At 38.2% G+C, this 21,891-nt stretch overlaps 1 protein-coding gene across 21 annotated transcripts in view; it reads right to left on the minus strand.

Moving 5' to 3' along the window:
- The window catches only part of USP54 (ubiquitin specific peptidase 54), a 122,740-nt gene that overhangs the window by 34,546 nt on the left and 66,303 nt on the right, over positions 1–21,891 (minus strand). For 20 of the 21 annotated variants that reach the window (XR_006607702.1, XM_004769431.3, XM_004769430.3 and 17 more), the window contains 7 exons: positions 21,062–21,154; positions 4,997–5,131; positions 2,847–2,960; positions 2,635–2,717; positions 2,101–2,206; positions 1,842–1,988; positions 290–439 (listed from right to left, as the gene is read on the minus strand). Coding sequence is in view for 20 of the 21 variants with exons in the window: in XM_004769431.3 (XP_004769488.1) it covers positions 290–439; positions 1,842–1,988; positions 2,101–2,206; positions 2,635–2,717; positions 2,847–2,960; positions 4,997–5,131; positions 21,062–21,154 (828 nt within the window). In the remaining variant the exon portion in view is untranslated. The remainder of the gene's footprint in view (positions 1–289; positions 440–1,841; positions 1,989–2,100; positions 2,207–2,634; positions 2,718–2,846; positions 2,961–4,996; positions 5,132–21,061; positions 21,155–21,891) is intronic. The other variant, XM_013044267.2, reaches the window with a different exon arrangement.

Consider the following 21,891-nt stretch of genomic DNA (forward strand, 5'->3'; position numbering starts at 1 on the left):
CCAATTAATACATTAAAAAAAAAAAACCCCGTTGTCAACTATAAACGCAGAACTGTACTGACTGCATGGTGAGAAGTCAGAGAAAATAACAGAAAATATATCCATCCTATCTTTGAGAAACTTGCCATCTATTTGGAGAAGACAAGACTGACCCTCTCATAAATTCAACAGATAGGTGAACAGACATCAAACAATGAAAATAAACACTCAAGACAAGAAGACAAGTAATTATCCTAGTTATTTTGGTTGCAGCCACCAAACACTTTAAGAAGGGCTTAAATATTCCTACCTCCTTGACATGAGCATCATCAAAATACATCCATTTGCGGATCTTTGTTTGGAAAAAGAATGTAGAATAATGTTTGCCATAGTAACAGATCATTCCTACTAAGTACAGTTCAGACTGCTTGGCCCGGTCATCTGTCACTCTGAAAAACAGCTGTGGGGGAAAAAAGAAAATGGAAAAAACAGTCACATACTCAACCCTCTTAAATCACCTCTCCGCAGACTCCATCATTTCTTATTGAGGTACTGACTTGTTTCTCCACTCTTCAGTCTAAAATTCTCCCTAGTCTATACTAATCATCAGAAATGAACCTAAAAAGACAAAACACAAGAAAGATAGTGGCAGTAAACTGGTAAGGTGGTGATGTTTCTTCATACTTTCAATTAATATGTTATTGCTGATGCTTATCATAAGAGGAATCAAAGTTGAAAAATACAAAACAAAACAAAAACACTCAAGTTTCAAAAGTTATTTATCAGCTGGTGCCACAAATATAAATTTCCTGCAGAGACCCTAACTAAAGGGTAACAATGCCCTTAAAAGGAGCAATACCACCATGCTGGTTATCAGTACTTCAATTTGTAGATGTCTAGCAGTGCCATAGGTTCTAAGACATACACAAAAAAAATTGAAGAAAAGGATATTTGCCTTGAGAAACTTATATGAGTGAGAAAATCATAAAAATAAAACAAAACTAGAATACAGAAGATGTAGACTACAGAAATTTAGAAAAAGAAGATTTAATTGTGCATAACCTACTCATGTCAGAGATTCCTTGGGAAGGAGACCTAAAATAAGGTCCCAGATAGTTCATTTATTCTCAGTTGCAGCTTAGTGACATTCAAGAATGACAAGAGATCTCCTCACTCACAGGACTGTAAGAGAAAGAAACCAGTAGAAAGGAAACTACAGAATTTCTGGCTCTTCTCTTGAACTGAAGGAAAACCCTGGCTGTACCTACTAGGGCATGGAGCTGACAAAGTTAAGGACAACAGGCTTGAAGTCTTTTTCCCTATTTCTCTGAATAGATGCACAGAAAACCACTAAACCACTCAATTTTCTTCCAAGCTACTTCCTTATCCTCTCAACAGACATCGGTTCCTCACTGTAAATTTTGTATTATAAAACTCAGGTCACCAATTTTAACCCCTTCACCTCTCATAGCAGCTCTAGTCAGGCCTGCTCACTTTTTTGACCTTATTTCCACCTGTGGCTAAATACACCTTCCTACTCTACATGGGTATAAATAATGAGTAGGGCACATAATAACTCTATAAACTGCTTGATTTTTATCAGTAGCTAAGCTTTATACATCCTGTCTTTCAAGGCCAACGTAATCCCATTTTTCCTAAAAAGCCTTTCCCACCTACCCAAAGGAGGTATGTGAGCAGGTACATGCATGCACATGTATGTGTACACATATAATAAGTATACTTGTCCAAAACTCTATAATATTTGTCATCTAGGATATACCTTTGTGTTTAGTTTTCACTGCACTTAAGCAATACTAAGATACAAGAACTCCAAGTCAGAGACAAAGGTAACTAATACTCACATCACCAAGCTTAAGGCAGGTACCCAGGCTGTGAATGACATCCTCTGCCAAGTCTGAGTGGTCTGAGTCCCATACCAGTCCAATTGTGATAATCTGTGGAGCATTCATCAACACACGGCGAATCCGAATCCTTTCTCCACAGTTGCTCTGAAATACATATATAAGACTAGTTTGAGATGTTTCCCACTGGCTCTGTCTCAATTCCATTAATCTTAGGGCTCCTCTTCCAACTCTAAACTCTACCCCTGACTTAACTCACCGGACAGTTCCGCAGATCCCCCATGGTGCTAGCATTTTGCAGCAGTTCACCAAACATGCTTGGTGAGGGTTTTTCTCGTCTTTCCAGCATACAAATAGCCTGATTGCTTCAAGATAGGGAATGGAAGGGTAGAAGATGATGGTAGAAGTTACTCAGAGTTATAACTAAATCAAATAGATTATTCATACAAACTCCTAACTCACATGTTTGATTTTCTTCCTTTGCCCACTATGCCCACTATACCAAAGCCCTTATCCTGACCAGCTTCACTGTCCCAAACACAATAAGCGCCTGTCCCAAAATCCAAAGCTCATAGAATCCCCATTTCACCTCCCACCTTGTTGACCAGAACTGAACCTAAGAAAAGTTGGGAGAGGACGGAAAAGAACAAAGGTTACTTTAAAGTTGTTCTGAGTTCCTACAATATAGCATAGTCTTAGCAATAAAAATAAAAGCTATATGGATGCCATCAGTGAAAACTCAATCACTTACGAAGTACCTAAGGGTACAAACAGATAACCCTTTAAGACTCACCAAAGGGAAGTGGTGGAGATGTAATGTACCATCTGGATGAAAGGCAGTGGATCAGAAGTGGCACCACAGCTAGTACACACACACTGGGCCCAGGTAAAAAAGCAAAACCAAGCAGCCACAGTCATTAATTGTTTTGGCACCCATCTAATACCCCACATCCCAGCATAAAGTGTTCTTGAAGAAGAAGTGATGTAGATAGAGATAAGGTTCACCTGTTCAAACAATGTCATTGCAAATTTCTGGTGGGAGATGCAGTGTTGGGCAGTACATATATCCTCTTTGGTTTCATCAGCAATCTGGAAGTGAATTCTCATCAGGAGGTTTTCCTAATAGGGAAAAAACAAAAGCAGTGTATCAGTGATACTTAAAAGAAAAAATGCACAAATTGGTAGGCAGTTTACTCAGAGAAATAGTAATCCTCTTGGAAGGTAAGAATACCTCTACTTTAGGGATGCCTGGGTGGCTCAGCTGGTTAAGCGGCTGCCTTCAGCTTAGGTCATGATCCCAGCGTCCTGGGATCGAGTCCTGCATCGGGCTCCTTGCTCAGCCGGGAGCCTGCTTCTCCCTCTGCCTCTGCCTACCACTCTGTCTGCTTGTGCTCACTCTCACTCCTCTCTCTCTCTCTCTCTCTCTGACAAATAAATAAATAAATAAAATCTTTAAAAAGAAAAAAGAATACCTCTACTTTAAAAAAAAATTTTAATTTTAAGTAACTATAAATTCATAGGAAGTTTCAAAAAAATTGTGTGTGGGGGATCCATATACCCTTCACCAACTTTCCTCCAGTGGTAACATCTTGCATAACTATACTACAATAACCAAACCAAGAAATGGACATCAATACAGTCTACAGAGTTTATTTAGATTTCACCAGTTTTACCTACACTTATTTGTGTCTATAACTCTATGCAATTTTCTCACATGTAAAGAGTCATATAACAACCATGCAATCAAGATATAAAACTGTTTCATCACAAGGTTCCCTCACATTATTCCTTTACAGCCTTACCCACCCAATTCCAACCCTGACACCTAGTAACCACTTATCTATTCGCTTATCTCTATAAGCTTGTTATTTCGGAATATTACATAAATGGAAACATATGGTAGGTATTTAACCTTTTGATACTGTGTTTTTTCCCCTCAGCATAATCCCCTTTAAATCCATTCAAGTTGATGTGTAAGTCAGTCATTCCTTTTTATTACTGCATAGTATTCCCTAGTATGGAAGTATCAAAGTTTGTTTCACTATACACCATTAAGAGCATTGGGTTGTTTCCAATTTGGGACTATTACAAATAAAGATTCTATGAACATTCATGTACAGGTTTTTGTATAAACTTAAGTTTTCATTTCTCTGGGATACAAGTCCAGTAATGCAACTGCTGAACCATATGATAATTTGTAAGTTTAGTTTAGTTTTTTTTTTTAAGATTTTTTTCTTTATTTATCTGACAGAGATCACAAGTAGGCAGAGAGGCAGGCAGAGAGAGAGGAGGAAGCAGGCTCCCTGCAGAGCAGAGAGCCCGACGGAGAGCTCAATCCCAGGACCCTGGGATCATGACCTGAGCCGAAGGCAGAGGCTTAACCCACTGAGCCACCCAGGTGCCCCGCAAGTTTAGTTTTTTAAGAAACTGCCAAACTGTTTTCCATGGTGGCTATACCATTTTACATTCCCACCAGCAGTAAATGATCCAGTTTCTCAGGAGTAACTCTGATTCTGGTGACATTTTACCCTGTAATGGAATATAGATCACTCTGTATTTTTTAATATAGATTTTTTTAAATGGATACACAGTCTTTTGAAGGCTGATGGATAGAATTAAAACCCAGAGTTCCGAAGAGTCTTCTACTAAAGTCACTGGGAGCAACGTAGCTACCTAAACAGCGTATTACACTTGTGTTAGGGACTCAGCTATTCTCTGTTTAATTATTAGTAATGCAGGAGTTCACAAAGTACAGTGGTCCCCAGACCAACAGCATTAGTATTAGCATCACCTGGAAACTTGTTAGAGCTAGATATTCTTGGACCCTAATCCAGACCTACTGAATCAGAAACTCAAGGGAGTGGGACACAGCAATGTGTATTTTAATAAGCCCTTCTCCTCTGAAGGCAAGAGCCACTGTTTTATAAAATGGCAAGCACAAAACTACTCTAAACCCAAAGGAAAAAGAACAAACCCATTATGCAATTCCTACTTCATTAAGAGAGACACCCAAGAGCTCTGAAAAACTCCAGAAATTCCTAGTTCTAATTGTAGATACAAGGGCAGAGTAAATACTACAGTAAAGTACCCAGTCCTTGATGGAGACCATCAACAGTCTCACCTCATATCAAAGAGGTCCAGAGGCCAACACTTACAAAGCACTCCGCAGCATCATCCATAATTCCCAGCTGGAAACGCTGTTCATCCTGGAAAGTCTTTGCCAGAGCACTGCGGAGAGTGTCAGATGGAAGCACTTTTTCACTACTACACTGAAACTGGTTAAAGATTCCCTGTAGGGAAGAGGTTAGACAAAGGAAAAAAGCATAGTGTTGTTATTATTAAGCTTCTACATATCCCAGTCTGTCAAGCTAGCATCTCCGTGCTTTTCACAATGGAACCAATGTACTTTCCATGAGTTGACATGCTTGAAGTTAGCAACAAAGTAAAAAATCAAGAGTCAGAATAAAGGGCATGATCTATGCTAGCAGGGATCCTTGCTCTCCCATCTGACTGTGATACCATCAAGAACACATTAGGAGAGACCACTGTCATGAGTTAATGTAATATAGGGTTACCTCATTTCCTCTGATACAGAGGTAGAAGATCCATAGTAAATAAGGACATTATATATAAATGGTTTGGTAAATAATACTCTGAGGACTCATCCTATGAAACTTGGCCCCCTTCTCCTAATTTAGAATTACTCAAAGGGACAATAATAAAACAAAGACTGACTTGTCTAATACCTAGAAATAAACACGAAAACACGTTCAACATGTTCAACATGTTCAAATCTACAGATGAAGTCCCATTTAAGATCACCCACTCTCTGGGGTGCCTGGGTGGCTCAGTTGGTTGGACGACTGCCTTCGGCTCAGGTCATGATCCTGGAGTCCCGGGATCGAGTCCCACATCGGGCTCCCAGCTCCATGGGGAGTCTGCTTCTCCCTCTGACCTTCTCCTCGCTCATGTTCTCTCTCACTGTCTCTCTCTCAAATAAATAAATAAATAAATAAATCTTTAAAAAAAAAAAAAAAGATCACCCACTCTCTACCAGCCACTCACTATCATGAGTTTGTTGCGCAGTCTTCTGTTTTTTAATACTTCTATATACCTGTGTATTTGTGTTTGTGTATGTGTGTGTGTACACACATGTACATATATATATATACCCTTAAATACTTTTACATATATTTTTATTTATATACAAAATATCACACTTTTACTTTTTTAAATTCAGCGTTATTTTTGAGAACTGTCCATAATTTATACACACACACACGAGCGCACGTGCGCACACACACAATTCATTCTTTTTCCCTGCTGGACTGTATTTGATCAGATGTCTATGAGACATCTATTTATCTATTTCTTTATTGACAGATATTTTGGCAGCCGCTAATTTGTTGCCGTTACAGAGAAGCTATGTCAACTTTTACTTCTACAGGTAAATAAATATACATAAATTTCCCCATATCCTTGTCAGCAATTAATTAATACACTCAGACTGGTTAATTTGAGTCTTTCTAACTACATTTAGTTTTTCTGGATCTTTTGTGAATATGACTTGTGGCAAATATCTTCTTGCAGTCTTCTAGTGTCTTTTATGTGGACCAGTTTTTTAATTTTGGTGTAATTAAATGTATCTATATCCTCCATCTTTACCTGATCTGAAACAATAATAAATGTGATATCCAGAGAATGGAAACAGAGTGGCAACAAGTGGCACCTGGCTTGATGAGTCCTTCTCAAGTAGTATTAGACATTCCCCACAAAAACTAGAATATGGTCCAGAATATGTTTTAGACATTCCCCATAAAAACTACAATATGGGCCATCACATGGCCCAGATCCTCACTAAAACACCCAGAAAAACAATAAATTCAATGATGTGTTACATATTGACACACCAAAGAGTATAACTTACTAACATTCTTGATAGTAATTTCTTCATATAAAAAGAAACCCTTGGTTATTTTTCAGAATTACTAATGAGACCAGAAAAAAGACCATTTTATAAACCTACTTATATGATCTAAGAATAGGAGGCCTCATCAACCTAGAATAGTCAATTCTTGGTCCTCATTTTACTTGAACTATAAGCAGCTCAGTCACTCACATATCAGTTTTTCATCCAAATACTACCCTCACTATATAGTATTTCCTGACTGATTTACCTCTTTTTCTTTTTTCTTTTCTTTCTTTCTTTCTTTCTTTCTTTCAAAGATTTTGTCGAAAAGAGAGAGAGCAAAAGTAGGGGAAGTGGCAGGCACAGGGAGAAGCACGCTCCCCACTGAGCAAGGAGCCCAATGAGGACTTGATCCCAGGACTCTGGGATTGTGACCTGAGCCAAAGGGAGATGCTTAACCAACTGAGCCATCCAGGCGTCCCCTGATCACTCTATTTAAAATTGCAAGCGCCACCCCCTCTTCCTCAAACCTTCCACCCTCACCTGTTTTATTTTTCTCTGTGGCATGTATTATAACATCTGTAATACCATATATTTTACTTACTTATTATCTGACAACATTCTCTAGAATTTAAGTGTGAGGACAGAAAATTTTTGTCCTTTAATTCCCTGCTATATTATTCCCAGCACTTAGAAGGATACTGGCATATAGAGGGCAACCAATAACTAGTTTTGGATGGATGGATAGATGGATGGATGGATGGATGGATGGATGGATGATGTGATATGGGTAGATCTTATTAAGATATTATTTTTTTTTAAAGATTTTATTTATTTGACAGAGAGAGATCACAAGTAGGCAGAGAGGCAGGCAGAGAGAGAGAGAGAGAGGAAATCAGGCTCTCCACTCAGCAGAGAGCCCGTTGTGGGACTCGATCCCAGGACCCTGGGATCATGACCCGAGCCGAAGGCAGTGGCTTAACCCACTAAGCCACCCAGGCACCCTTATTAAGATAAATAAGTCCCCTCTTTTTTTTAAGTAGGCTTCATGCCCAGTGGGGAGCCCAATATGGGGCCTGAACCCATGACCCAGAGATCAAGACCTGAGTTGAGATCAAGAGTCAGACACTTGGGGCGCCTGCGTGGCTCAGTAGGCTAAAGCCTCTGCCTTCGGCTCAGGTCATGGTCTCAGGGTCCTGGGATCGAGCCCCACATCAGGGAGCCTGCTTCCCCCTCTCTCTCTGCCTGCCTCTCTGCCTGCTTGTGACCTCTGTGTGTGTGTGTCAAATAAATTTTTTAAAAAAATCTTAAAAGAGTCAGACACTTAACCTACTGACACCCAAGTATCCCTAGTCCCCTCTTTTTTAAAAGCCAATAAAGAATCACCTAGAAAAGTTGAAATTATTTTCTTAAGGTAATATAACTGGTAATACAAAATGGGATTTAACCTCATTCTGCTAACTTCAAGTTCGAACTGTTTTTTTCCTCATTCTATTCTCTCAGTAACACTGTTCCTCCTCATACACATTGAACATCTACCCCCAAAACAGCTCAAGAACAATTTGCTACATAACCTGCTATTATTCCCTACAAAGGATTCTATATGATGTGGAGGAGACAGTACTAATAATACATATTTAGTATTGTTTTATGAGCTAGGAACTGGAAGAAATCTTTATAAGTACTCTAAGTTATTTTGGATTAACCTAGATATTTTTCACAAATATATTTAAGATCAGGTAAAGGCAAGGCAGGACCTTCCATAATTTATTGCTGGAAATAGAAAAATATCTATCATTGACCCTTAAACTAGATCTAAAGGAATGGTCTAGGTCCACAGTTAAACATTCTCAGAGGACAACTAGATATCTATACCAAGTGACCTACAGGATTCTGAAACAGAGGAACAGACAAACAAAGGAAAAGGTGGCCAAAGAAGCAGTGACTGCTTCTACAAGTAATGGTGGCTTGACCACTGAAAACAGTAAGTGACCATTATCACATCCCAACTTGCCGTTCTCAATGGTTAATACTAAGATATTACTGCTAACGAAGGCTCTATCTCTAGAGAATGGGATGGATGAGGCTTGGTTCTTTGTCCAGAGTCCAAAACTGGCTTCATGACAGTTCTGCACAAATGTAATATTTGCCAACTACAGCCCCGTTAGTCTTTCTCAGCTGAGGTCCCTCAAGAATTAAGCCATAATACTTTAAGGCATCAACAATTCCTAATGAACTAACTTCTCTCCTATGCATAGCAGTAGCTATGTTATTAATCAAAGAGAATTAAAATAGTCACTCCAGTCATGTTGTGTGGTCTGTGGTTCAGATGACCCTGCTTGAGAAAGGACAGGATTCCACTGAGAGATGGTATAGAGTAATGGTTAAAAGCATGGACTCTGGAACCAGACTACATGGGTTCATAATTCCAGTCCTGTTATTTACCATCTCTATGACCTTAGAAAAGCTACTTAACCTTCTAGGCTTCAGTTTCCTCTTTTAAAAGAGGATTAGCGGGGCGCCTGGGTGGCTCAGTGGGTTAAAGCCTCTGCTTTCGGCTTAGGTCATGATCCCAGGGTTCTGGGATCGAGCCCCGCATCGGGCTCTCTGCTCTCGGGGAGCCTGCTTCCCTTCCTCTCTCTCTGCCTGACTCTCTGTCTACCTGTGATCTCTGTCTGTCAAATAAATTTAAAAATATAAAAAAATTTAAAAAAAAAGAGGATTAGCAATAGTATTTACCTCCTATGGTTATTTACAGATTAAATAAATTATCTGTATCTCTATCTATACCTTAAGCTATTGCCTGGCTGTATAAATGCTAAGTATTAGCTGCCATTGTTGTTGTTGTTGTTGTTGTTGTTGTCATTATATTTTAGGTTACTAAGGAGCCTGTCTGCCACTGACCTTGGGTCAGAAATGCATCTACTTTAAGCTACCTCCCCAGTCTCTGAAATCTGGGTAGGAAGGACCAAACTTTTCTCTTTCTGTTGCTCTTACTTAAAAGAGGCAGATTTCCCATGACTATCTAAGCAAGGTTTCAGCACAGAAAGGGAAACATCTAAAGTCAGAGCTCTGCCTACATGCACGGTGGATATGTAGTAACAAATTCAACTTGTGTTCAGTGTCATCATGTCTCTAAACTATACTCTTTTCTCATCTCTTATTTACAGGTAACGGTCTCCATACACAATGAATATCTGAATGTATTCAGAATGCCTGCATCCTCTTTATTTTATTGTAACTATTATTATCAGTCTTGCTCTGCTATTGTTAGGAAAAGGCAAGTGTATCAGGGATGAAGCAGCCTGAGCTCTCCCAGCATGCATCTGTGTAGCTGCTGCTCTGGAAGAAGCTGTAGTACAAAGCCCCTCTGTTAGGGCAGCACACTAACCCCTGTGTGTCCCTCTCACATGAGCACAAGGGCTGGAACGGGCCTCCTCCTGTTCCCTTTTTTACCCTCCTCCCACCTTTCCCAGAGGGAGATCCTGTTCACACCAAAGAAAGCCAAGAACATTTAGTTCAGCAATAAGAACAGGTGGTAGCACCAATAAGGAACAAAAACTGGTATTCTTCCAATTGCTGAGTTCTGGGGCAGGGAGTGAGAAAGGGCAGGAAGAACCCAAACCCAGGAATCACTTTTCCCTATGGGATCCCTGATGGTTTCATTTCAATAAACAGAGAAAACCCACCTTTGAGGTTTCGCTCAGCTCTTCTTCACAAAGTGAAACCAAAGAGGTCTTCCTTTTTATTCTCAGGAAAAGGCAAATTACTTTTTGTCTGTTAAGTATTTTCTTGGATGCAGTGCAAAAGCAATAAGACTTTAATGACTAAAAGCAGGTGCTTCCCCACCCATTTCTCTTGGATCATGGAGCAAACAATTCTACCCACATGAGCACATAATTATTTGGATTAGTAAAAACCAAGTAAATAACATAAAAGTACCATAAAGACAGAAAGTCTTTGTGTTTTGGCATCTACAAATGCAGCTGTTGCTTAAGTTTTTTCCCCTAAAACACAGACTTTTGTCTTTAGGCGGCGAACAGCTATTTACTTCTCTCTCAGGACTTCATAGCCTTGCATCTAAAAGAAGTCATGAGTAGAGAAGATGGGGGTCAAGGAAAAGGTCCATCACTAAATTTGATGCTTTAGGGCCCTAGGTTTTTGGAAAGTTAGCAGTCCAACTCATCCCTGAAGGGTGTCCAACAATAACTTTTGCAAAGGCACAACATACTTTATGCACTGCTACTAACTCAGTTCTTAGGTTTTCTCTTCTTGACCTGGGCTTCCCAAATCTCTCATCATTTTGGCTCTCCTTTTCTCCACACTTCCTGGAAATCAGAGACTTAATAACTTATAAACCTGAATGTGGCCAATCAAGCCTGTTTGTAAACACAATCCTCTGAAAGAAAGATAAAAGAGCTATTACTCCTTGAAGACTACTAGAAAAGAGAACTTTTCACTAGTTTTATGTGTTCAAAGGACTCTCGAACTTTCTTTTTCAAAGAAGAGAATAGTATGTAAATATTTGCCATTTTGGCACCCAAAACAATAATATTGGATTTTTAACATTTTATTGCAGAAAATCTCAAACATACTAGAGTAGACAAAATACCACAACAAACTCCCATGTACCTATTATCTATCTTCAACAATTATCAGCCTGTGGCCAATCTCATCTCATATATACAACCCACCCACTTACCCCATTCCCAGATCATTTTGAAGCAAATACCAGACATTATTCATCTGTAAACATTTCAGGGCATGCCTCTTAAAAAAAAAAAAAAAAAAAAAAAAAAAGAAGAAGAACTCTTTTTGTTTAAAACATAACTATAATATAATTACAACAGTTAGAAAAAGGTAATAATAATTCCTTAATATCATCAAATATCCAGTCAATTTAATAGAAACTCTTGCTCCAACATTGGAAAAGGCAGAGAACAGCTGGTTAGTTTCTCTACTAGGATTCCTTAACCATATGTCTAAAAATACCTACCTTTTCTGGACTTCACAATTAGATAATTATCTGCATATCCTATACCAGTCCTTTTAAGTACATTCACCTACCAATACCATATCTCCCCATGGGCTTTATTTGCACTCTTTTGAGTCCATAACCCAATACTTTGTGGACTTGCAGTGGCAAAGTTAAGACCATCATAAGCTACCTATCACACTCATTTCTGTGACCAGTACAAAAGAGATAGACACCCACATACACACAGAGATACAGAAAGAAACACCAAGACTTCAAGATACTGGACAGAGAGGGGCGCCTGCATGGCTCAGTGGGTTAAAGCCTCTGCCTTCGGCTCAGGTCATGATCCCAGGGTCTGGCCTGCTTCCCCCTCTCTTTCTCTGCCTGCCTCTCTGCCTACTTGAATCTCTGTCTGTCAAATAAATAAATAAAATCTTTAAAACAACAACAACAACAAAAAAAAACCCTACCTCTTAAAAAAAAAAAAAAAAAGACACTGGACAGAGAGCCACAGAACAGACAGGCCAAATTCACCAGAGGATGGTATCGCTTATAGTGGGAAATCATTAACTAATGGTGAGGTTTTACAAAATATAATAGTCAATTTGCTAATTTTTGTCAAGATCAAAACTGTAGGACCTTAGAGATTACCAACAGTATTTAAATCAAATTTTGAGAATCAATACCATAACCACTTACTCCACAAGGAAAATGAAAAGGGGGACCCTTCTGGATATGCACAAAGATTCTGAGATTGTTTAAGTTTCAGGTTCTGCCATAAACTGTGGAAAGGAAAGAATCATGACGATCTACTATGTTTTTCCTTGCAGCCATGTCCCTCTATTTGAATATTTTGCAAAATTCTAAACCCCAAATTTTAAAGAGGGTAAAAGACTCAACTTTATACTATCCAAGTTATATCAATGGCTAAATTAGTTGAGAATATTTTGGTACAGCCTCCTAGGATTTTAAGACTAAGAAAGGTTAACCAAAAGACCACACATATACACTCATATCCCATAGATAAGCAAAACAAAGAAGTTCAACTCAAGTTCAACTCAAGATGATATTTGCATTAGACATAAGGATATACCTTCTTCATGTGAGGACTGTTTATTACCATCTAAAATTTCCAGGGAACATATCAGAAATCTAATTTCCTGGTTTTGGGGCACCTGGGTGGCTTAGTCTTTGGGCATCTCTTTAGCTCAGGGTCCTGGGATTGAGCCCCGCATCTGGCTCCCCTGCTCCGCGGGAAGCCTGCTTCTCCTTCTCCCACTCCCCTTGCTTGCGTTCCCTCTTTTGCTGTCTCTCTCTGTCAAATACATACATACATGCATACATACATACATACATAAAAAGAAATCTAATTTCCTGGTTTAAATAGTCCAGCATAATGGATTTACTCTGCTCTGATACTGACCATGAAGAACCTTCTATTCTAATAATCTACCAAAAAAAGGAGTGAACTGATAATGAACAATGAGTAATTTCTTACACCACTTTCCTGTGCTTGTGCTTCAATACCCAATAGAGAAACAACTATATGATACATACATAAAATATACTGAGGTATTCATTCTCTGCACTCTCAAATCTCCCCCCAATTAACAGGTGGGCTATCAATAGAACACAGATTTTTCTGCCCCTTTCAAAAGTCTTACTGCTCTACCAATATAGACTTACATTACACAACACCTTATATTACAAGGACCTATTTCCTCCCCACCTACCTCACCATCACCATCATTCCCTGGCTTTGATGCCTTGTACTAGCATTCTTAAAAGAAAAATCACTAATTGAGAAGATTTGTTGAATTTAATCAATCAATGAGGCATTTTCCTTTGCCTATAACAAAAAACACTCTGTCCTACGTCTTGGCACACTGCAAAGCCTCTAGCACAATCCCTGGAAGGAGAACAAAATCTTTGTGGCATACTAAGTACAGAGGACGGATTTCCTCCCCTGGACAGAGATAAATAAATAAGCCAACACCAAAGTAAAATCATACCCTGGGGGCTGGAGGCAAAAGGGCAGATTCAATATGAATAATAAATAAGAGCTCTGGGCTATAGGCATGACAACAGTTCAGGTCAGGAAATATCTTTTAGTAACACTAGATGGGAATATATTTGTGGATTCAGAAGAAACAGGGTAATCAGCACAAAAATCGCTTCTCTTTGCTAAATCAGCATTATGGTAAGAAGACAGATACACTGACACAAATTCTTTTTTAATGAAAGCATCATTAATAATTTGCATGCAAGATTTCAAGGCTGAAATTACTTTAGGAACTTAGTATAAAGTAAAATAGGAAAAAAAAAAAACCTAGTACATTTTATAGAACCAAAAGAAATAAATTATCCTAAATATTATGTATAAACCACCAAAAGCAATTGTAAGCTCTGGGTACAACATATACGATGGTACCTGGCCAAGGTCACAAGGCACAAAAATACTGACAAACATTCAGAGAGCAGAAGAAAAAGCAAAATATTATATAAAATGTGTTCACATAAGACCAACAGTAAAGGCATTTTAATGGTTGGTGCAAGGTAAAGTAAAAAATGGAGAAAAAGCAGGGATATATATCTTCTAGCCAGACTCAGAAGGGCAAATCCTTCATCCAAAACATTAGATTAAGGGAAAGTTGGCTAGTTTCTGATTCATCTAGGAACATGTTTGTGTCTCCTCTTGTTCTTAATACTGGGTTCTAGAGCTAAACAATTATGTACCAACATAAAGAAGTCTGACTTTATAGAACTGGCAAGTTCTTCTAGAGTACTTCAAATTCAAGAAGTCTGGAGTTTTCTGTTTTGAAAAAAAAAATCTATGATATAAGAATTTCACATTTCAAACTTAGAACTGGGCACCTGGGGTGGCTCAGTAGGTTAAAGCCTCTGCCTTCGGCTCAGGTCATGATCCCAGGTTCCTGGGATGGAACCCCTCATCGCGCTCTCTGCTTAGCAGGGAACCTGCCTCCTCCTCTCTCTGCCTGCCTCTCTGCCTACTTGTGATCTCTGTCTGTCAAATAAATAAAGAAAATCTTTTTTAAAAAAAAGAAGAAAAAAAAAACCTTAGCACTAAAGAATGCAAATAGGACACAAAGTACCAGGAAAAAGGAATTCTTATTTGCTTCACCAAACATTCCTCTAATTTCTAAATAGGAGGCAGAGGGAAAAAAAGGGATTTAAATATATAGAACTACACCCACACTGGGACACCACAAAGTAATTTAATGTAATTTATAATTATAGGATACCAGGTAACTGCTTTGTTGACAGAACCCGAGGCTTTTGACTTTTTAGCAGATCTTCCCACCATCAAATCCCCAAGACCCCCACCAAACACATACATCTCACCCTTCCCTAACTAAATGAGGCATAAACTCCCAGATTAAGTAAACCTACTTAAAAAAAAGTGTAAAACTAAAAGTCACAATGACAATCTCAAGTAGAACAAGAGTGAGAGAGCACATAAAAGACAAAAAGAGAAGAAAAAGGCAAATACCGAAAAGTTTATAACTAAAATTAAGAAATACTTAAAAAATATATATGAACCCAGAAAAGTTAAGTGTTTACATTATGGTGCAAGCACTGTAAGGAATACCAACAGGGAGGAAATGCTGAACCACCTTCCCAAAAACTCATCCAGCTATGCTAAATACTATTAAGTAACACAATCATGGGTCTAGATAGAGGCAATATTTTTTAAACATCATTAAGAAGATACATTTCTGGGGCGCCTAGGTGGCTAAGTTGGTTAAGCCATTGCCTTCCGGTCAGGTTGTGATGCCGGAATCCCAGGATCGAGTCCCCCATCGGGCTGCCAGCTCTTCAGGGAGTCTGCTTCTCCCTCTGACTTTCTCCCCTCTTGTGCTCTCTCTCACTCAAATAAATAAATAAAATCTTTAACAAAAAAAAAAAGAAGATATATTTCTGGGGTTGGGGGTAAGAAGATAAGTTTCTGAATTGGAGTTCTGAAAGGACTAGATGTGGTTGAGTTTAAAAGGGATGTGTTGTTTTATTGTTGTTACTGATTTGGCACCAAGGGATCCAGGCAAAGTGACTAACATCTGCAACATCTAAGAGGCAGGTATAGATAGCGTACCATTGGCTATCATAGCTGAAATGGAGAGTGCCTGAGGAAGGAAAGAAAGGAAAAAGAAAGTATGAAACTAGTTTTTTAAATGCCTATAATCATACATTTTTAAGTGATTTAAGAGTTAATAGGGAGACTCTTCAAGGTTATACAAGAAGGGAGTAACTTCAAAACAACACTCCAGCATATTCTGAGGTTAGAACAAATGAAATAGGATGACACTAGAGAGAGAGGCAACTCAGGGGTCTGGAAAAAAAGTATTCTTTTTATTGTAAGCAGATGGAACGACTTATTACTAGAAATATCATTGACCAGAAGAGAGGCATAAAGGGAAATGACAATCTCTGAGATGCAATTCAGTCAACTTTCAGCCTTCCTCTTTATACTTTAGTTGTGCTTTCTAAAATGATTATAGTTTGTTTGCTGTTGTTGTCAAGATTTTAAGTGATTTCTATACCCTACATAGGGCTTGAACCCTGAGATCAAGAGTTGCACACTCTACTGACTGATCCTGCGAGGCACCCCTGCAGTAGAAATAATAAAAATCATCATTTGGGGCACCTGGGTGACTCAGTTAAAAAGTGTCTGCCTTCGGCTCAGGTTCCGATCGAGCCCCACGTTGGGCTCCCTGCTCAGTAGGAGGCCTGCTTCTCCCTCTCCCACTCCCCCTGCTTGTGATCCCTTTCTCAGTGTGTCTCTCTGTCAAATAAATAAATAAAATCTTTTTTAAAATAAAAATAAAAACCATCATTTAAATTATAAACAAGCATGATATATATATTTAGTCAAGTAATAATAAAGAAATGCCCATGTGTCCACCACCCAATTTAAGAAATGGAAAAATTAGGGACACCTGATTGGCTCAGTCGGTTAAGCGTCTGCCTTTGGTTCAGGTCATGATCCCAGGGTCCTGGGATAGAACCCTGCATCCCACTCCCTGCTCAGCAGGGAGCCTGCTTCTCCCTCTCCCACTCCCCCTGCTTGTGTTCCCTCTTTTGCTGTGTCTCTTTCTATCAAATAAATAAATAAAATCTTTTAAAAAAAAGGATTTCAGAACTGAATTTTCTCAACTTCCAGGACAAACCTGCCAGTCAGAATATACTGACTTATGGAAATACTGGAAGACAGTTAGCATTATTTAAAAAAAAAAAAAAAAATTGAAGATCTACATATCCTATGATGCAGTAATTCTATTCCTGGGCATATATGCAAAAAATGTGTATACATATGTAGATATATACAAGAATGTTCTTGGCAATATTGTTCATAAAAAATTAAAAACTGGAAATAATCCAAATGACTACCAGCAATGGAATAAACAAACTGGTTTCTTTACACAATGAAATACCATATAATAATGAAGATGGGGGTGCCTGGGTGGCTCAGTGGGTTAGAGCCTCTGCCTTCAGCTCAGGTCATGATCCCAGGATTCTGGGATCGAGCCCCGAGTCAGGCTCTCTGCTCCAGCTCCGCAGGGAGCCTGCTTCCTCCCCTCTCTCTCTCTACCTGCCTCTCTGCCTATTTGTGATTTCTCTCTCTCTGTGTCAAATAAATAGAAAATCTTTAAAAAAAAAAAAATGAAGTCAACCTCCACATAAAAATATGATGCTCTTATAAACATATTACTGCACTGAAGAACACACACACACACACACACGAATTTATATAAAATGATTCCATTTACAGGGCACCTAAGTGGCATAGTCAGTTAAGCGACGGACTCGTGGTTTTAGCTCAGGTAATGATCTCAGAGTCCTGAGATGGATCCATGCTCAGTTCAGAGTCTGCTTAAGAGTCTCTTTCCCTCTGACCATCCCATTTATTCCATTCCCCTGTGCTGTTGCACTCCCTCTATCTCTCTAAAATAAATAAATCTTTTAAAAATGATCCCATTTACAGAGAAGTAATTTTTTAAAAAACAGATAATTTTTAAATTTGATTGGTTAAGAATGGATACATAGGTAGGAAAACTATTCACATAAAACAAGGAAGTGATTACCACAAACATCAGAAAAGTGACCACTCCTGGGAGAAAGACGGAGATACGACTGAGAAAGAAGGGAGGGTGAATGTCTATGGTACTGACAGTATTCTATTTTCACCCAAAGAGTTGTTACAAGATATTCATTTTGTGATTATTCATTATACTGGATCTCTGTGGAGATTTTATATAAATGTCCTATCTTTGGGGCGCCTGGGTGGCTCAGTTGGTTGGACGACTGCCTTCGGCTCAGGTCATGATCCTGGAGTCCCGGGATCGAGTCCCACATCGGGCTCCCAGCTCCATGGGGAGTCTGCTTCTCCCTCTGACCTTCTCCTTGCTCATGTTCTCTCTCACTGTCTCTCTCTCAAATAAATAAATAAAATCTTTAAAAAAAAAAAAAAAAAAAAAAATAAAAAATAAATAAATAAATGTCCTATCTTTTCATTAGATTTATTCATATGTGCTTTATATACTTGGTTATTATTATAAAAACTCTTTTTAAGTTGCATTTTCTGTTAGTTGCTAGTACACAGAAATAGAATTGAATGTTATACCTTAATCTTACAGGCAACAACATGCTAAATCCTCTTATTGATTCCACTGCTATATCAGCAGATATTTTGAGATTTTTTTTAATAGCCAATCATATCATCTGTAGATAATACCTTTGCTGCTTTCTAATATTTATCCTTTTGTCTTATTATACTGACTAGAATCTAGTTCAATGATGAATCATATTATTTCATATTCCATAAAAATATTTTTAGGGGCACATGGGTGGCTCAGGTAAGCATCCAACCTTTGATTTTGGCTCAGGTCATGATCTCAGGGTTGTCTCCTGCTGGGCGTGGAGACTGCTTAAGATTCTCTCCCTACCTTTCCCTCTGCCCTGCCCCCATTTCGTTTTCTTTAAAAAAAAAAAAAAAAATTAAAGTAGGGAACAAAAAAGAGACATTCCAGGTGCTGATGGTCCATCCCAGATTTACTCTTCCAAACACTCAACATTCCTTCTCTTCTCTCAGAAAATGAAATCCTCCTGGATGAAGGAATATGACTATTCTAACAATTTAAATTTCTTAACTCTTAGAACCACGTTCAGTTCATCCACACAGTCAAATTAATCCATTTGCAATATAAGTCTATTTATAATTTTCAAATGAGGTATACAACAATTAAAAGAATGCAAACTTAATTATTTAGAGCTTAATTATTTAATACTTATATAGCACTGAGGGACTGAAAAGCACTTTATGGGAAAACATCAAAATTTTTATATACTCCCAATATAACAAAAGAAGCAGTGAAGGAAAATAAACCTCATTGATAGTTCAGACAATGATGTGATGAGGAAAATACTAGAACTCCTCAGAATTATGAAAATCTAAAACAGAGCCTTTGATTCCCCAAGCCCATTTACCCATCTGCCATAAGCAACTGCTTCTCTGAAAGAGTCCCAAGATATATCCTCAGCCTCATAAGTTGAAAAATATCCTCCTTTCTTACTTGGGTCTCTCAGAAGGTATCCCATGAAGTCCCATTGTTGGTTTTCTTCATCTATTTGGCTTCTATAATGATACTAATTTATATCACAATAACAATTTGTACTTCTGGAAATTAAAACATAACAACACTGGTACAGCCAGTTCAGCAGAATCCCACCTTGGTCAAGGAATTGGATGACACAGTCCTGACTAATCAAAGTCACGTCAAGGGGGTGTTCTATCATTACTTCCTGGTACAGATTAGAGCTTCTAGTTTCAAGAGATTCTTCTACCAGAGATTTCTCCAGGATTCAAATTTCTCTAGCAAGTACCTAACTTAGGATTTTAATGCCATGAACTAGACTTTTCTTGGATTTGCTGGCCAGAGAACCACTATATTTCTTGCTGACCCAAAATTAGATATTTAATGTTAATATGCCCTTCAGAAAATCAAGCCAAATACTCTCGTGGATGGACTTCTGTTGGAATGGGCAGTCAGAAATGTTACAATTTGTAAAAGATTTGGTTTCATTAAAATTCACATTTGAGGGCGCCTGGGTGGCTCAGTGGGTTAAGCCGCTGCCTTCAGCTCAGGTCATGATCTCAGGGTCCTGGGATCGAGTCCCGCATCGGGCTCTCTGCTCAGCAGGGAGCCTGCTTCCTTCTCTCTCTCTCTCTCTCTCTCTCTCTGCCTGCCTCTCTGCCTACTTGTAATCTCTCTCTGTTGAATAAATAAATAAAGTCTTAAAAAAAAATTCACATTTGAACTCCCAATTAATCAATAACATATATTTTGCTAAAAATTGCAGTGCTTCCAAGGGGGAAAGAAAAAAGATATTTGTGACCCAGGCAATATAATGTTCAGAAGACTCAGTCATCTCTTTCTAAAAATATCTGCCCAACATGGACTTAAAACTCCAAAGTGATGCTGCTCTGTTGTTGTGAACATCTGAAATAACTGGGAAATTTTCCTGGATTTTTATTATAGTTCTTACTTCAAGATGTAAAAACAACTAAATTAAATCTATAATGACCACACTCAAGCATCCCTGTCACAAACCAAGAATGACTTCTTGAGTCTGAAAAGTGACACTATATGCTTATCAGAACTCATGCAGACTCATCCAGCCATAAATAATCCATTGTACATACAAACCAAAAAAAAAAAAAAAAAACCACAGAGAAGCTCAATGTTGGACAACAGATAAAGTAATTGAGAATGGGGCCTTTTATACAACCTAGTTCTTCCTCTATTGCAGCATACTCTGAATCCTTGGGTTTCATTTTATTCAGAAATGAAAAACTTGGAAGTCAGACAACGGGGTCGCGAATGGGTATAATGAATCTATTAAATGTGGTAATGGGAAACATCAGGGAATAAAAAAATGTTAGTACTGGCTTTTTTCAATAGGAAGAGTTTGTTGCTAAATTTAGCTTTAACAGACAAAAGTTAATTCCACTAAAAATACCTGGCTGTTTATTCTTTCGAAATAAAAATTTAGAATTATCTCTTCAGGTAATACTCAAAGTCTAAGTACATTTGAATAAAATCCTATCATATTAAATAGAGCTGTATGGACAAAATAGTTTCCGAAAAACAGACAACCTAAGCCAAGTAACAATTTCTCGAAGCAAGAAAAACTAATCATATTCATCTTTGCACTAATAAAAAATTCTTTAGCATCACTCTGATTAACCAAACTACCTCAATATTGATCATTTGGCAGCCTAATGGTGGTGAGAAGAAACAGATTTGAAAACCTTACCTTGAGAGCACAAAAGATGCAGGAATCACCCATGCACTTGTGAGTTGTAAGCTGCCTAAAGCTACGTCGGAAGATGTCCAAGTGCCATAAAACCTGGCAAAAAAGGGAGGAAATACTTCATTACTCTACAAAAAGCTTCCATTTGATCTTAGAGTTAAGAATTTAAAAAAACATAGGTAATGACTACAGAATATATCTTCATTCTCAAGAGAAAAGCTCATTCTAGTATATTAAAACAAATGTCAAAAAAGGGTAAGGTAGCTAACATGAGAGCAGATAACTATATTCTAAAAAACACATTAATTTGAAAATGAAGGAAGTTTACACAGAGAAAATAAGGTATAACATACATCAAATGTGATCCTGAAGTGTTAATTTATGGGTTAAAAGCTGCAGAAGAGGGTATATTTAAATGATCCACACAAGAAAAAAAATTTTTTGGAACAAACTTTTTTTTTTACATATAGTTGATACACATTACATTAGTTTCAGATATATAACATAGGGATTCCACATGTCTATATGTTATGTTGTGCTTACAAACACATGTGTAGCTGCCATCTGTCACATTCATCACTATTATAATACCACTGACTATATTCCCTATGCTGTTCCCTTTTATTACCATGATTTTTTTAAAGGTTTTATTACTCTTTTAAGTAATCTCCACACCTAACCTAAGGCTTGAACTCACAACCCTGAGATCAAGAGTCACATGCTCTACCAACTAAGCCAGCCAAATGCCCCTCCCCATGACTTATTCATTCCATAACTGGAACTCCCACCCCCCTTCACCATTTTGCCCACCCCTCCATCTCCTTTCCCTCTTA

This window comes from Mustela putorius, unplaced genomic scaffold (genome assembly GCF_011764305.1).
Source record: "Mustela putorius furo isolate JIRA1106 unplaced genomic scaffold, ASM1176430v1.1 tig00000698_pilon_pilon_pilon, whole genome shotgun sequence".
In the NCBI taxonomy this organism is placed as follows: domain Eukaryota; kingdom Metazoa; phylum Chordata; class Mammalia; order Carnivora; family Mustelidae; genus Mustela; species Mustela putorius.